General features: G+C 43.0%; 1 protein-coding gene across 3 annotated transcripts in view; it reads left to right on the top strand.

Moving 5' to 3' along the window:
* Dpy19l1 (dpy-19 like C-mannosyltransferase 1) overlaps window positions 1-13,363 on the top strand; it is a 93,975-nt gene extending 80,612 nt beyond the window's left edge. For 2 of the 3 annotated variants that reach the window (XM_021232073.2, XM_013119363.3), the window contains 6 exons: window positions 2,387-2,411; window positions 3,785-3,904; window positions 4,802-4,976; window positions 5,625-5,724; window positions 7,384-7,509; window positions 10,623-13,363. In XM_021232073.2, coding sequence (XP_021087732.1) covers window positions 2,387-2,411; window positions 3,785-3,904; window positions 4,802-4,976; window positions 5,625-5,724; window positions 7,384-7,509; window positions 10,623-10,779 — 703 coding nt within the window. In that variant the 3' untranslated portion in view covers window positions 10,780-13,363. The remainder of the gene's footprint in view (window positions 1-2,386; window positions 2,412-3,784; window positions 3,905-4,801; window positions 4,977-5,624; window positions 5,725-7,383; window positions 7,510-10,622) is intronic. The other variant, XM_021232072.2, reaches the window with a different exon arrangement.
* Window positions 13,364-16,332: the final 2,969 nt, after the last annotated feature.

Below are 16,332 nucleotides of genomic sequence, written 5' to 3'. Positions count from 1 at the left end.
GGCCCTCCCCCATGTGTCCAGGCGGAGACAGCATCCCTCCATGTGGAATGGGCTCCCAAAGTCCATCTGAATGACAGGGCTAAATGCTGATCTATTGCCTGAGGCCCCAAAGAATGCTGAGGCCTCCTCACTGACATCCAGGTTCAGGGGATCTGGATCAGTCCCATGCTGGCCTCTCAGCTATCACACTGGGGTCCATGAGCTCCTCCTGTTCAGGTCAGCTGTTTCTGTGGGTTTCACCCACCAAGTCTTAAACCCTTGCTTATCGCTCCTCCCTCTCTGCAACTGGGTTCCAGGGGTTCAGTTCAGTGTTTAGCTGTAGGTGTCTGCCTCTGCTTCCTTCAGCCACTGGATGAAGGCTCTGGGATGACATACAAGGAAGTCATCAATCACATTATCAGGGAAAGGCACTTAAGGCAGCCTCTCCACTATTGGTTGGATTGCCAGTTGGTGTCATCCTTGCAGGCCTCTGGACATCTCACTAGTGCCAGATATCTCTTCAAATCTATAATGGCTCCTTCTATTATGGTATCTCTCATCCTTCTCTCCTCTATTCTTCCCCCGACTCAACTTTCCTGCTCCCCCATGTTCTCCTCTCCCCTCCTCTTCACCCATTCTCTTTCTCTCAGGTTCCTGACCCCTCCCCTGTGCCCCCAATCCCCTCAGAAGATTCTGTCCCATTCCCCTTCTCTGGGTTACTATAAATATCTCTCTTAGGGCCCTCCCTGTTTCCCAGACTCTTTGGCTATGGGATTGTAGGCTAGAACTCCCCTGTTTCAGGGCTAAAATCCATATATGAGTGAGTACATACCCTGCTTGTCTTTTTGTGACTGGGTTACCTCACTTAGGATCGTTTCTTCTAGTGCCATCCACTTGGCAAATTTCAAGATTCCATTTTTTTCCCACTGAGTAGTACTCCATTGTGTAAATGTACCACATTTTCTCTATCTACTTTTCAGTTGATGGGCATGTAAGTTGCTTCCAGGTTCTGGCTATTACAAATAATGCTGCTATGAACATAGTGGAACAGACATCCTTGTTGTATGAATGGGTATTGTTGGATATATGCCTAAGAGTGGAGTTGCTGGGTCTTATGGTAGGTTTATTCCCATTTTTCTGAGGAATCTCCATACTGATTTCCAAAGTGGCTGTACGAGTTGGCACTCCCACCAGCAGTGGAGGAATGTCCCCCTCTCTCCACATCCTCTCCAGCATAAATTGTCATTGGTGTTTATGATTTTAAACTTTCTGACAGGAGTAAGATGTTGTTTTGATTTGTATTTCCCTGATGGCTAAGGATGTTGAACACTTTCTCAAGTGCTTCTCAGCCATTTTAGGCTCCTCTGTTGAGAATTCTCTATGTAGTTTTGTAGCCCACTTTTTAGTTGGATCCTTTGGTGTTTTGGAGACTTACTTCTTGAGTTCTTTGTAAATTTTGGAGATCAGCCCTCTGTCAGATGTGGGGTTAGTGAATATCTTTTCCCATTCTGTGGGCTGCCTTTTTGTCTTGTTGACTGTGTCCTTTGCCTTACAGAAGCTTTTTAGTTTCAAGAGGTCTCATTTATTAATTGTCGATCTTAGTGTCTGTGCTACTGGAGTTATGTTCAGGAAGCTGTCTCCTGTACCAATTGGTTCAAGGGCACCTCCCACTTTCTCTTCTAAGTGGTTCAGTGTGGCTGGATTTATGTTGAGGTCTTTGATCCATTTGGACTTAAGTTTTGTGCAAGGTTATAGGCATGGATCTATCTGCAGTCTTCTTCATGCCAATAGCCAGTTGATGACTGGCTTTTAGATGGCTCTTTCTATAACTGTTCTTCTTGCTGCTGTGGGGTTTGATGGTGAGCAGGGAAAGACAAGGGTGGGACTTCTCAGCTTCTAAGCACATATCTAGGAAAAAATAAAATAAAATAAAAATTAAGAAAGGAGAGCATTCAAGCAAAGCCAAGGGCAGATGTTATGCCTGCTCTGATGTGAAACCCTGGTGCTGAGAAGACTGGGTGTGTGGCTTATGTGGCCCTGTCATCTCTATTGCAGTAGAAGTTCATAGAGCTCAGGGTTCACTAGAGGACAAAGCGGATGCATGGCTATGAAGGCCTCAGACTCCTTCACGTCATGCCTTGAGGGAGCTGTTGTGTACACTGTATGATTATTGGCATAGTAATTGTGTACCTAGTCAGACACACATTGCCAATTTTAAAATAAACTGTCTTAAATGGTTGTACACTAGTATTGGGATGAAACTTTTAGTTATTTTGGTTTACTTATATGTGTTGGGGTTGGGGGGATACTGTAAAAGTTGTTAAAAGCTCACATTTGTAGATAATGGCACAAGTTAGTGCCTCAGAAATCAATCAATTTTGTTTTGTTTTTGTTTTTTTCATTTCAGAAAACACCAACTTGATCATGGAGAGGTAAATATCCAGCATTACTAAGACTTCAATGTTTTTATATATCTTTGGACTTTGTTTTGTAGTCCTGGTGACTAGGTTTATTGGCATTTATCAATAATTTATCTTCAGAATCCTTTGGTGTGTACTTTTTTTGTGGGAAAGTTACAAGCTGATTGGGTGACTCTTTTGCTGAAATGATAAACACTTTTGGTCTGTAAGAGTCTACAGTAATAGCAGTTTCTGGAGCCCTGGGAGGCAGGTATGTGAGGCATCCTTGCGCATGGAATGCCACATTTTTCCTCACCCAGCTTCAGAGGTGTGGCGCACTTCCGTTCCAACCTTCCTGAGATCAGCCAGCTTCCACACTGGCCAGCACTGTGGTTGACAGGCAGTGACCTTCATTCCCCTGACCACTTCTGTGCCTTGGTCTGAAGGCAAAAACAAGGTAGATGCAGAAATCAGGCTCTGTTCGCTGCAGGCGAATGCTTCCCTCAGTAGCTCTCTAAATTGAGACTATTAAAACAGTGCAGCCCGACAGTACATTTTAACAGCTTCTCTTGCCTGTAGATTGAGGCAGGTCTCAGTTCTCATCAGAGTGCAGAGTAAGTATCAGTATTGTGCTTAGCCATACATGTGATATCTGTATGGCCCTTTCCACCTACCAAGCCAGGGCCCTCAGAAGATGAGGGTTAAGGGGCTGTAAAAGCCAATGGGAAGGGGGGAGGGATCTAAGAACCAGGGGCAAGGGTAGGAGCAGGGAATGTAAGAGTCAGGGGCCAGGGAGGACTGGAGCAACTTCTGGACACGGCAGGACTGTCACACTCACGAACACACAGCAGCTGTGGTGACACATGACAGGCCTGCTGCACCATGACTCATGGCAGCTGTGGTCACCTACAGAAGCCTGTCTGCAGTCTAGCAATGAGGGGGGAAGCTTGTGAGCCTTCACCCCAGCTGAGGAGCTGTTGACAGTTGATGGCTTCTAAGGGGGAGGATCAGTTTCCTTTAAAAATGTGGCCCCTGAGAGGTCCACAGTGCTCCAGTGAACGGTCTCAAACCCATGAGAAGGTGGGCGAGGGAGGGAAGTAGGGAAGGGAGAGGGAGAAGAAGAGAGGGAGGGGAGGACGTGTGTAAGTATGAGCAGCACAAATTGGACTCGGGGTTGTTGCTATTGTTTGTGTTTTTTAAAGAGGACACAAAAATAATAGGGTGTAAAGAGTTTGGGATATGACTCTGAGAGAAGCTAGGGAAGATGTGGGAATGATTGTGTTTATAATGCCTCATTTGAAATTCTTAAAGCGTTAATAAAAATATTATGTAGAAAGAATCATTTACGAAATCATTTCTGCGTGTCCAGATTAACAGAATATTCTTCATGTCTTCCCTCCCTTCAGTTGGTCTACCATGCTCTGCAGCTGTTAGCATACACGGCCCTCGGGGTTCTGATCATGAGACTGAAACTCTTCCTGACACCACACATGTGTGTTATGGCATCCTTGATCTGTTCCAGACAGGTAATTTGGCGGTGCCAGTGAGTTCTAACCCAGCCTTAGCTACCCGGTGGTCCTAAGGTAGTGCTGGCCAACAGGGTTCTGTAATTCCAGACCCCTGAAGCTCTTCCCTGGTTCTCTATACGTTTACAAAGCACCAGCTTGAAAAAAATCAAAATGTGTATGTTCCCCAGAAGCTTGAAGTCCAGCTCCCAGTCAGGCAGGGGATGCCCGAGGAAGAGAACAGGGGGACAGTGCTGTCCTGAAGTGTGGGCTGCTTATGTGGGCTCCAGGCTCCTGTCACCATGTGCGAACTGTTTACAGAGGCCCCAGCTCCCTCATTTCCATCCCTTTAGGCAGGGTGGCCACAGGAAAGGAAGCTGGTGGCAAATCCCACTGAGGGGACAGGTAGCAGCCTCTGCACCATATTACAAACGTAGGACTCTGTGCCGGGTTAAACGTGCTCACTGTGGTACTGGAGATCAAACCTAGGCTCACAGGCAAGTGCGCTACCAGTGAGCTGTGTCCCTAGCCTGTCTTGAACCCACTTATAAACGGGCTCTCATCTTTCTTTTGGCTGGACTCCGTAAATGCAGCCGTGACCAGGCTCTTCCTGCACTGCTTCTGAGACTGTGTCCCTCTTGGTTAGAATAGTTTTGATGCTGAAGGTCGTTGTTGAAGGACTGTTTACGGGGCCAGCAAGATGACTCAGTGGGTAAAGGTATCGATGCCAGCAGTGACCTGAGCTCAGTCCCTGGAAGGCACAAACGGTGAAGGACAGAACTGACTCCACAGAAGTTGTCATTAAGTTGTCTCCTGACCTCTGACACCTCCCGAAGGTTGAGTTTTTCCTCAGGATGCTTTTCTTAAGGAGCTCACTGCTTTGCACTAACAGTGACCATGTTTGTATTTTGATTTCAGCTGTTTGGCTGGCTCTTCGGCAAAGTGCATCCTGGTGCTGTTGTTTTTGCTGTGTTAGCAGCAATGTCAATTCAAGGTTCAGCAAACCTACAAACCCAGTGGAATATTGTAGGGGAGTTCAGTAATTTACCACAAGAAGAACTCATAGAATGGATCAGATACAGCACAAAACCAGGTAAAAACAACAAGAACGCCCTGTTACTTTTTATCTAGTTAGGATTGTTTTTTCCTCCATAATTTTATGTTACCACAAAATCCTACTGGGTTTTAAAGGAGGTGTCACTACTGACAACTGACTTGTAGGGGATGCTTTATAAACCTTAGTCATTTATTTTGCTATTTTCATAAATTTAAACTTGTAAACGTTTTCCAAAGTTGTAGATGCTACATTTAACATTATCTTGTTGTTTCCTTCCTTAATAGAATGTCAATATTAGCCTTCCCATTCCCTCTTACTTGGTGACATGCGGTTTAATCCATTTGTTCCCATGGAAACTTATTGTCCCAGTAGGAAGTGGTTGACTCTTAAAGTATTTTTCAGAGCTGCTTGATACTGTGAAACTTTCGTAGGCAGTTGGGTACTACTCTCCAAGATACTAGAAAAGGAAAGGGAAAGTGATGAGTGCTGGTGACCTGTTGCCCAAACCTGGCTGCAGATCTGCACTGCCAGCCTCCTGGTTCGCTACTGCCATTGAATCTTTAACCTGTGAACCTTCCTGGGCCTCAGCCAGCTCTGTTACCTGTGAAATAACTGGGCTGTCCTAAAGGAAAGCCCTGCAGACACTTGCCCAGCTTGTTCCTGAGACCATGCCATTGCTTCCAGATGCAGTGTTTGCCGGCGCCATGCCCACCATGGCAAGTGTGAAGCTCTCTGCTCTCCGGCCAGTGGTGAACCACCCACATTATGAAGATGCAGGTCTGAGGTTAGTACACGGGTGCATGGGAAAAGGACATGTGACCATGCAGATATTGAGTGGGAAACCCAGAAAAGCAGAGTGTTCCCAGAAGGGTCGGTCAGAGGGGTTATTTCAGAGTCACCCATGGAGAAAGAAGGAGACACTGCAATAAGATGGCTGGGCTAGAAACAAAACTGTTGGGGCTCAGTGGTGCAGTAAAGCTGTGATCTCTGTGCTGTTTGTTATGCAGCAGAAAGAGAAAAGATATCCTACCAGTTGTCCAAGACATTATCCCCAGTTGTCCTGTACTCTGGTTTAAGCTTTTTATGAAGCCTCCTCCTAACAGGCTTCTTTCTTGAAACCTGAGGAGTCAATTGGAAGAGTCATTTAGTGGGATTTCTGCTCTGCTTTTATGAAATTGTTTGCTGTACTGAGCTTAGATTTTTTTTTTGACGGCATAAGACTTGTTTTGCCCATAAACAATGCCTTGTGTTCTCTCAGAAGAGGTGAAGATTCAATATCAATGCACTTTCTAGAGGAGATAAAGCTATTATTTCCCAAATGATCAGATAAATACTATTAGTATGTTGTTCTGCATAATGATGGGTATATGTTTTATAAATAAAAAGCTTTTTTCATTAAAAATCAAATCCTTTTTTCTATTTTTTTATTTAAATTAGAAACAAGCTTGTTTTACATGTCAATCCCAGTTCCCTCTCCCTTCCATCCTCCCCTGCCCACCACTAACACCCTATCCCATCCCCTTTCTGCTCCCCAGGGAGGGTGAGGTCTTCCATGGGGGATCTTCAAAGTCTGTCATATCATTTGGAGCAGGGCCTAGGCCCTCCCCTGTATGTCTAGGCTGAGAGAGTATCCTTCTATGTGGAATGGGCTCCAAAAGTCCGTTTGTATGCCAGGGATAAATACTGATCCACTACCTGAGGCCCCATAGATTAATCAGACCTCCAAACTGACACTCTCTTTCAGGGGGTCTGAACAGTTCTATGCTGGTTTCCCAGCTATCAGTCTGGGGTCCATGAGCTCCCCCTTGTTCAGGTCAGATATTTCTGTGAGTTTTATCAGTCTGGTCTTGATCCCTTTGCTCATCACACCTCCATCTCTGTCACTGGGTTCCAGGAGTTCAGTTCAGTGTTTAGCTGTGTGTGTCTGCTTCTGCTTCCATCAGCTGCTGGATGAAGGCTCTAGGATGGCATATAAGGTAGTTCATCTCACTAGATGCTGAAAAAGCCTTTGACAAAATCCAACACCCCTTCATAAAAATCAATTTCAGTAGACTTAATTTCCAAAGCAGTTCCGTAGAGGATGAGGTTGTCTTAAATCCAGAAGTCAAGTGGGGAGCCCACGGGCTGAGCCATTGCACCTTTCCAGCAGTGCTGGTGTGTTTGCTCTTAGCCCTGTCTGCAATCAGGGCTGCTTGATGATCAAAAGCAAAAGAAAGTGCACAAAGAGAAGACTAAGTTTGGAAATGTGGGCTTGCATTAGAGCCAAGCCCTTTCTTCAGAACCGCTGGGCAATGTCTGCCTTCCAGTTGCAATCTCACTCGCCCCCTTGCAAACTCCTCCAAGGTGTCTGCACTCCTTCCTTCCCGGGAGTGAGCTTGCTTCCAAATAATGTTGATTGTAGCCTTTTTAATCTTGAAACATTTTTTGCCCGCTTCTCTTAAAGAGCCAGAACAAAAATCGTATATTCAATGTATAGCCGAAAAGCAGCCGAAGAAGTGAAGAAGGAATTGATGAAATTAAAAGTGAATTACTACATCCTAGAAGAGTCATGGTGCATAAGAAGATCCAAGTGAGTGTTTTGTACAGTTACTGTTCTATAATCCTAAGAGTGAAAAGTTAGTTCAGACCATAGTAAGAGTTCTATTAATAGTACAAAATACGATATATATAAAATAGAACATTTAAGAAAATATGAGTCAATACCCTGTACAAAATTATTTCAATTAGACCTTTTTACTCATTATAGAAATATACTTTTAAATAGTGCTATGCATGTATATATTGCCTTAAACTAATATACCCATTTTTAAATAGGTAATTGTGGGTAAGTTTTTATAACCTTTTACATTTGAAAGAAAACTTTCCTTAATTCTAGCAACAGAATTTGAATAAAGTTAAAATACATACCTCAGATGGTGCTGGCCACTGGGGGAGACTTGCAGCATGCCAGTAGCAGGTGGGACAGAGGCAGACGGGGCTCACTAGGCAGATCCTTGCCGTTTTCTTTAGCATGTTGAGCTCTGTAGGTTTTGAATTCTAAGTTGTCATTTTCTCTACCACCCCAAGTGTGGTAGCAGTTCAGCCTTGATGTGTGTGAGAACTTTCAGGGTGGAAACCAAAAGCCCAGCCTTACTATTCTAGGTCAGTAGCTCTCAACCTTCCTAATGCTGTAACCCTTTAGTATAGTTCCTCATGTTGTGGTGACCCCCAACCATAGAATTGTTTTTGTTGCTTCTCCATAACTGTAACTTTGCTACTAGTATGAATTGTAATACAAATGTCTGTATTTTCCAATGGTCTTAGGTGACCCCGTAAAACTGTCATTCAATAATCCCCATAAGGTTGTCCACAGATTGAGAACCACTGTTCTTGGTGTTACGCTCTGTAGCATCTGATGTTAATGAGGCTATTCAAAAAGCTGCACTGGGACCTCTATGTAGGAACTGTCACTGTCAGGCTGTCTGGTAGTTAATCTGATTATGTCTTGGACACAATGAACATTTCAGTTACAAAAGGGAGATAGGCAAGTATGGTGTTGGTTTATGTCAGCAAAGTGGGAAGTGACCAAAGTGTACACCCCTGAGATTCCTTCAGTAATGCATAGATCAGAACTGAAGAGCCATGAAGAGTTGCAAATGGCTCTGTGTACTAAGATACAGAAACTAGTCAAGTTGTACTGTTGTGAGTCTCATACTATCCCCAGTTTTCTGAAAGCAACCAGAACTGCCCTGACTATATTGTATGTGACTGGGAACATGGGTTAAATCTCCAGCAGGATAGTTAGATGCTGATGTTTATAAACAGTGCTCTGAGAAATGATATTCAGGGATAATGTATGCACCTGCCAAGTGGTGAATGTTGGGCCCGGTAGTCACAAAGGATAAGAATAAATGGAACTTGGAATTCCTAAAATATTTTCTTCTCATTAAAAAAAGAAGGAAAAAAAGGTAACTATGACAAAATCGCCATGGTCAGCTTTCTATAATTTTAATTTTTCTCTTCTTCATTTTCTTTTTGTTTATACTGGGGATTGAATGTAGGGCCTCATGCATGCTATTCAAGCAGCACTTTGTCCATTTTCTCTATATCATATCAGTCGCTTGCTCAGGCTGACCTTGAACTTGAGGTGTTCGTGCTTCAGCCTCAGAGGAAGGTGGGATTATAGTCCTGTGCCCCCAGCACCCACTTTTCTTTTTCTTCAGCTCTTCCACAGCAAATAAGGATAGAAGAACTGCATGAGAACATAGCGGCTGTGCCCATAAATCTGATCTTGTTTAAAATGCTAAAAGGATTTGCGTGACTTATGTAGGCAAATATAACTTGATAATCTTATTTATCCCAGGCTTGGCTTTGTTTTTGTTTTTGAGACAGGGTCTATATGTGTAGCACTGGCTGTCCTGGAGCTCAGTATGTAGACCAGGCTAGCCTTGAACTCACAGAGATCTGTCTGCCTCTGCCTTCCAAATACTGGGATTAAAGGTGTGTGCCACTATGCCCAGCTACTTATATTGTTATTTAGAAGATATATCATCGGGTGGACATAGTAGCACATATGTCATCCTAATAATCCTGTAGTTCTAAACCTTGGGACTCTGATGCAGGAGAGTTACGTGTTTAATGCTATCCCAGGTTACATGATGACACCCTGATTCTAAGAAAAAAAAATGTACTTGAGATTTGATTATTCATTTAGCTAAGATCTCACGCAGCCTATATATCCAGAAATGAGCTCAAACTGGTCTATGGGAGAATTCCTGGTGCTTTAAAAGGCCAGCATTCTTCAGGAACTTGTGGAGCTGGTTTCCATCTGCCAGAAGGACTCATTTCCTCTGTCAGAAGGGACATATGGCCTGTTGACTTGCACATGTGGCTGCCTATCAAAGCCCATGCTGGGCCTGCAGGCTCCCTCACTATGCTGTGCTTCTTACCAGCTCTACCTTTCAAAGCCACGCCCCGGCCCTCGGCCCCAGCCCCTGCTCTTACGTGCTGCGTCCAGCTCTGCAGCTGTCTTATCACTGTTGTTTCTCTGCTATCCATGCCCCTCTTGCAGCCAGCCCTGGCCATGACCAGTCTGCTTCTCTTTCTCTCTGTTCTGGACTCTGGATAGTTTCCTCTTCTACCTACAAGTAAAGCCTTAACCATACCATGGAGTGGTTGTACTGCTGTTTCTTTGCTGTGCCCCTGGCATACAATCATAATAAGACTTTCTTTTGAACTGCCTCATTTTAGAGTATAATGAATACACCTCGCCTTTAAAACTAATGTGTGTTGAGCCTGGGGTTGTAGTTATTTAACTGCCCTCAATCTGCACATTCTGAGTGGCAAACCAGCGTATGGGCATCGTTCCCCTTACACAGTGGGAACCAACTAAGAGAAAGTAACTATAACAAAACATTCCTGACAAGTAGCAGAAGCAGAGCTTACCAGGTCTCTGAGCTGTCTAAACTAGTCCCTAGCACATGAATTCTGTAGGTCTGTCCTCATATACCCTGTTGCTGTGTTTCCCTTTCCTAGAGAGGAGCTATAGCAGCTTACAAAAATAAAGGTAACCATTATGAGATTAAAAAATATATATAATGTAAGTAGGAGAGCTGAACTGAGATGAAGTGCGTAGGCAGTGTGCTGTGCTGTCTGCAGATGGAGAACATCCATGGATTTTAACATGTGCATTTACTCTTTTAGGCCTGGTTGCAGCATGCCTGAAATCTGGGATGTAGAAGATCCAGCTAATGCTGGGAAGACACCTTTGTGTAACATCTTGGTGAAGGATTCCAAGCCTCACTTTACTACAGTGTTCCAGAACAGTGTTTACAAAGTCCTAGAAGTTATCAAAGAATGACTGCGGCATGCACCGGCTACAGAGACCGCATCAGTAATGGCTTTACTGCTTTGCAACTAAGTCGTGTATCATTTTAACTCAGATTGCAAAACCTTTAAAAGTCTTTTAAAGTAACTGTTTTCAATTGGAAAACATTTTATTTGGTCAATTTGTCATTCTGATTGTAAAAATGACTTACACCAGATCAATTAGTTACTGTTTCAGTGCACCTGTTAAAATTTGCTATGCAAATGAGTATATGCCTGTACTTCATTAAAATATTTGTGTTACAGTGAACAAAGCCATCTGTGTAGAAATACATCATGGATCATGACAAAGATTATATGAAAACATAGTTCCTTCTAAACTGTTGAGGGCCTGTTTTTCAGTGCAGTGCCTGCTACCCAACCTCACATCTTATTTACCTCCTGGTCTTATCTTTGGACACTTGGGTGATTCTGTACCCCAGTTTTATCAGCCCGTCTCAGCTCTTAGTCCAGGAGTAGTCGGCCTGTGGGTCACTTCTTCTCTCACTTCTGGGTGCTCTTTTTGTTCTGTATGGCTCTTGTGAATAAAGGTGAATAAAGTGTTTCGTGCCTGTCATTACCAATCCCTGGATATGATGGGAGGAACAGCCCCTTTAGCTCCCAGCCATAAGGCACTCTGTCTATCGCCACAGACTATTTTTTTCAAATAAATGCTATCTTGTCTTTAGGTTGATACAAGTGTTTATTCTTGATTAAAAAATTAGTAAATGTATTTTTCTCATTTTTAGTATTAATCAAATATTATATTTTAATATTTTTAATCCATTTAAAAATTTTCATGATTAATTACAATTTTAAGAAAAGCTATTTTGGACAACCCCAAATATGATACATCTGGAGCCTAATATGTAGAGAGACATAGCATATGATAGACTGTAGTATATGATAATTTTTTTACTATTAAGATAAAATAAAACATAACTAACTTTTATTTCAAAATGTAAATGAATAATGATAAATGAATAGAGTTTTTCTATTTTGCTTTCAAAATTGCCTGTCTTTCATGAGACAAAGCCTTAAGCCTTTATTATAATTTTGCCTATAAAAAGTCAGTATGAAGAATGAGTATGTTCAGTCTTCCCCATATTTTCTTCCCTTTTTTGTTTTTTTTTTGTTTTCTGAAAATTTTCCAAACATGATTTGAATTTCTTACACAAATTTTGTTTCTTAGAAGTTAATTTGTGTGAAATGAGATTCTTCAAAACCATGGATCTTCTGTGTTGTAAGAAATGGTTTTCAGGTTTTAAATTCTAAGCAAATTGTGACCATGGCTGACTACACATTTAATTACAGTCTTCTCTTTATTAACCACAGGCTGATTAACCTCAGTGTGGATTGTCCTTGAGACCTGAGTCCTCAGGGATGGTTTCCGGTGCCCACTCCTGGCAGCACAGAAGAGCTCTTCTCTTTCTGCCTTCTTACCAGAGTCCAAGGACAAGCTTGTCTGGGGGAAGCACTAGCTTGCTCCTACTGGTCACCTGCAAAGACAGCACGTGAGACTGAGGAGTGTGGCCTCAGTGTCCTCAGAGCCAGCCTCACCTCCCAGGGTCCCCCTCCCTGGAGCTGCCCAGGGACTGTCATTCCCAGTGTTGCACGCTGACTGTGCTTCCTCACACAGTCAGACAGTTTTATTTCATACGTTTTTACCAACTCAGAAAATAGGGAAGCAGCTGGAAATAGGTGGGTTAGGAGTATTTGGTGATGGTGCAGTAATTCAAGGAAATGGAAAGAGGGCTCCTGAGGTAGAGAGAGAGAGTGGGCATGGGTGTGAGCATGGCATGCTCGCCCTGCTCGCCTGCACTCATTCTGCAGCCCTATATGGCTGGTGTGTGTATACAGCAGTTAGGATTTTTTAAAATCACCTTTTTAAAGTTCTTTTCTATCCTTACCCTCTAACAACTCCCTTCATAATAAGTTCATGTGTAATGATTGGAAATTCTGTACAGAGAAACAAAACATTAAAATACTGTCGGAGCCAGTTCACATGCTGGGAAACATTAAAAGTAGTCTAAATTAGTTTTTGCAGCAACCTTTTGTAACAGTATTTCTTAATGTAACTCCACCAGCAACCCCTGCTTGTATTTTAGGCAAGTCAGCTTGGAACAGAGGCCGTGGGGGTCCACTGCATATTTAGCCTCCAGCACATGTAGTAGCAGCCGGTGCTCTTCAACATAAACACTTTTAAGGCAACATGGAGCAGTAATAGATTCTGTGTAGCTGACAATGCAGCATTAAAGCTAAGTATTTTGCATATTTTTAGCATTTACAAATATTTTTGCTTTAGTGTGAGAAAAGTAAGGAAAGACAGGAGGAGATTGAAATAGTTATTATTGTGGCATTTAAAAAGAGCTGGGTAATACTTCCATAAAAAGATAAGCCTCTAAAATGCCTGGCAGAAAATATGTGCTGTTAAAGTAGACCAATAGCATCAAGGAGAAAAATAAAAGGATGTGTCCGAAATAAAGTGATAACTGCATAGAAGAATTGTATTTTTTTGAATTTTCTGCCCTTGTTTACATGTACTATATATGTTAAATAAAAAACACATGAAAAATGTACAAAGTGTTTTCTTTATCGCTGTTTTCCTTTGTGCCCTGACTGTGAACGTGTACATTTCATGTGTAGTCAGATGACCATGAACTGGCCTGCATCATCTTGCAGTCCTCATTGAAAGAAGGAGGACAGTCACCACAGGGCCCATTGCTGATGATAGGTGCTAGAATCGTCCAACATTTTATTATGTATTTGGTCAAAACCACACATGTTCCATTGTCCTTTTCAGCAAGGGACATATGTGTTGGTATAATTACAGGGTTGCTGACAGCTTTTCCCATACATTCATTATACCACAGACAATTTGGTATAAAAGATTCCTCAAATTATAATTCATATATTTGTACTTTACTGTTTATCTTGTTTGGAGGGAAGGCAGTTTAATTGTATTCACTCATCTAGAACTGACTTCCTAACACTTTGGCGCTTTGGTTCTGACATTTGTGGAGAATCGTTTTCTGATATGATAATTCTCAAGCTAGTAGCGGCTATCAGAAGTTCCTGGGAATCTGGAAATGACCCTTCCTTCCACAGAAGTGCTTGGAAGGCTGGAAATGGCCCTTCCTGTCACAGAAGTTTCTAACTTGGCTGATCTAAGATGGGGCTCCAATGCTTACATTTTTATCAGCATACAGCAGTTCTATATGATGGGCATCCCTATAACAATTTCATATATAAATATGTTTGGGTCACTTTCCCCCTCCCACTCTCACTGATATCCTTTCTATTCCCAAAGTCCCCCTCTACTTTTATGGTGTGTGTATGTGTGTGTTTATATAGGGTTGTTGACAGGTTCATAGGAGTGTGGGTGAGGACTTGATTGCAGGAGCAGTTTACCAGAGACTGAAGACTGAAGCACCCCCCTCTGCCAGCCTATTAACTGCCTAGACACCTTCAGGGATGAGTGGAGTCTCAGGAATCCTTTCCTCTCAGAATTATTCATCACCTATAAGTAACAAGGGAGAGGTGGGCTCTGTGTGTCCTTCCTCCCCACTCCATGACAAATGATGGCCCCAGTCTTGGTGGGTTTTATCAGTGATCACAGCTGCCAAGAGTTGAGTGCAGCAGCCTTTCTAGGTCCCGAAGAAGAGTTGCCTATTGTACCTTCCCTCTATCTCTTACATTCTTTGTGCCCCTTCCTGTTTCATGTGTTCCTGAACCTTGGAGGGGGGATATAGATGCCACATTCATGACTTAGCATTCAGTAGTCATTTATTCCCAACACCTACCAGTTCTGAGCTTATGCGGTATCTGCAGCCCAGTGCAAAAGGAAACTGCTGACCTCAGCATTAGTTTATGGGCATAATCATACTCAGAAGGAAATTGACATCTACACTGTGTCCTTTTAGTAAGAGCTTCCCCACATGAGCTTTAAGTCCTTCACAGCCATGGCTTTTGACTAGGCTTGCAGCATCAGAAGGCAGTTATCCTCAACAGTCCTGTCACTGTTGACTCCTGGGCCTATCTTGGCTGGAGGTCAGCACTGTAGTACACGAGGTCCATGAGCATGCACAGAAGCATAGGCCGTTCCCTGCCAGCAACTTGCACAGCTTCCAGCACCATAAATTCTTGCCAGCAGGAGGAAGCTGCTAGCTCAATCGCAACTTGATTTCTGCATGTCCTTCAACGAAGGTATGCATTGTGTTCAGTAATAGGGTCTTACCATCTTGCTATGCTATACAGCCCACATTGAACTGTACTGTTTTAGTTACACCTCCTGTGGGGAGGTAGCTTACCCCTGCTACTAGGGTTTTCATTTTAATATTTTCATGCATGTACATTATGTATTTTGATCATGTTTACCCTGCATTACTCTCTACCCTTCTTCCTCTCCCAGACAATTGTCCTTTTCTTTGCCATGGGTTTATCTTTGTGACTCAGGGTTCCATTGTAATAGCATTCAGGAGCTATGATAAGATATGTATAACTTATCTCATGGTGAGATCACTGAAGAAAATTGTCTCCTTCCTGCCAGAAACTATTGACTGCATTTATAATCTCATGGGGAGATGCTTTGGGATTCCCTCTCCTCTCCGTGACAGTGTTGTTGGATAATTTTTCACAGCTGATGAGAGTTCAGGGACACAGAGAAGAAAGTGTTCCATAACACTCTGTCCCTGCCTCGAGCCCTTGCATTGTTTCTGGACCCCCTTTGATGGTCCCCAAGCCTTTGAGGGGATGCGAGTGGTGTCCTGTGAAGAGCACAACTTCTGCCATTCAGTTATTCTCAGTGACCAGTCATGAGTCTCCAGAGGAACCATTGCCTATTAACACAGATCTGACTTTTCTGACTAAAGCTTACACCAACACAGGCGATTTCTGCTGCTATGATCATACCACCTGACAAAGGCAATTTAAGGGAGAAGATTTCTTCTGGCTCATAAGTCCATGTTATAGTCTATCAAGGCAGGAAAGTTACAGCAGTGGGAGCCTGAACTAGCTTGTCACATTGTATCCACTGTTGAGAAGCAGAAAGGAACCAAGGCTTAGCTTCCATGATGGTTCCCTGTCCAAGGAATGATCTAGTCCACAACTAAAATGGGTCTTTCACTTCAGTTAACATCAAATCAAGATAATCCCAAAGGCATGCCCAGAAGCTCATCTCTCCAGTGATTCTAGGATGCATCAATTTGACAGTTAACACTAATCACAGTGAGAATAATCCAAAACATTTAGAAGGCAATTTACTAACCTGTTGGCTTGGAGAGGCTTTATCCACTCAGACAAGGTCCTACTACTCAAACATTTTTTGTCCTTTTATTTATTTTTAAATTTAAATTTAAATTAGAAACAAGGTTGCTTCACATGTCAATCCCAGGTCCCTTTCCCTTTCCCTCCCTTACTCCCATGCCCTCCCACCAACCCCCCCATACCCCCTCATTTCCCCAGGGTGAGGCCCTCCATGGGAGTATCCATAGTCTGTCATTTCATTCAGGGCAGGATCTAGACCCTCTTCCAAGAGTCCAAGGTGAGA

The sequence above is a fragment of the Mesocricetus auratus genome, unplaced genomic scaffold, assembly GCF_017639785.1.
Source record: "Mesocricetus auratus isolate SY011 unplaced genomic scaffold, BCM_Maur_2.0 Super-Scaffold_100022, whole genome shotgun sequence".
Taxonomy (NCBI): Eukaryota; Metazoa; Chordata; class Mammalia; order Rodentia; family Cricetidae; genus Mesocricetus; species Mesocricetus auratus.
Note: the sequence above shows the minus strand (reverse complement) of the source record. Positions and strands in the feature narration are given on the sequence as shown.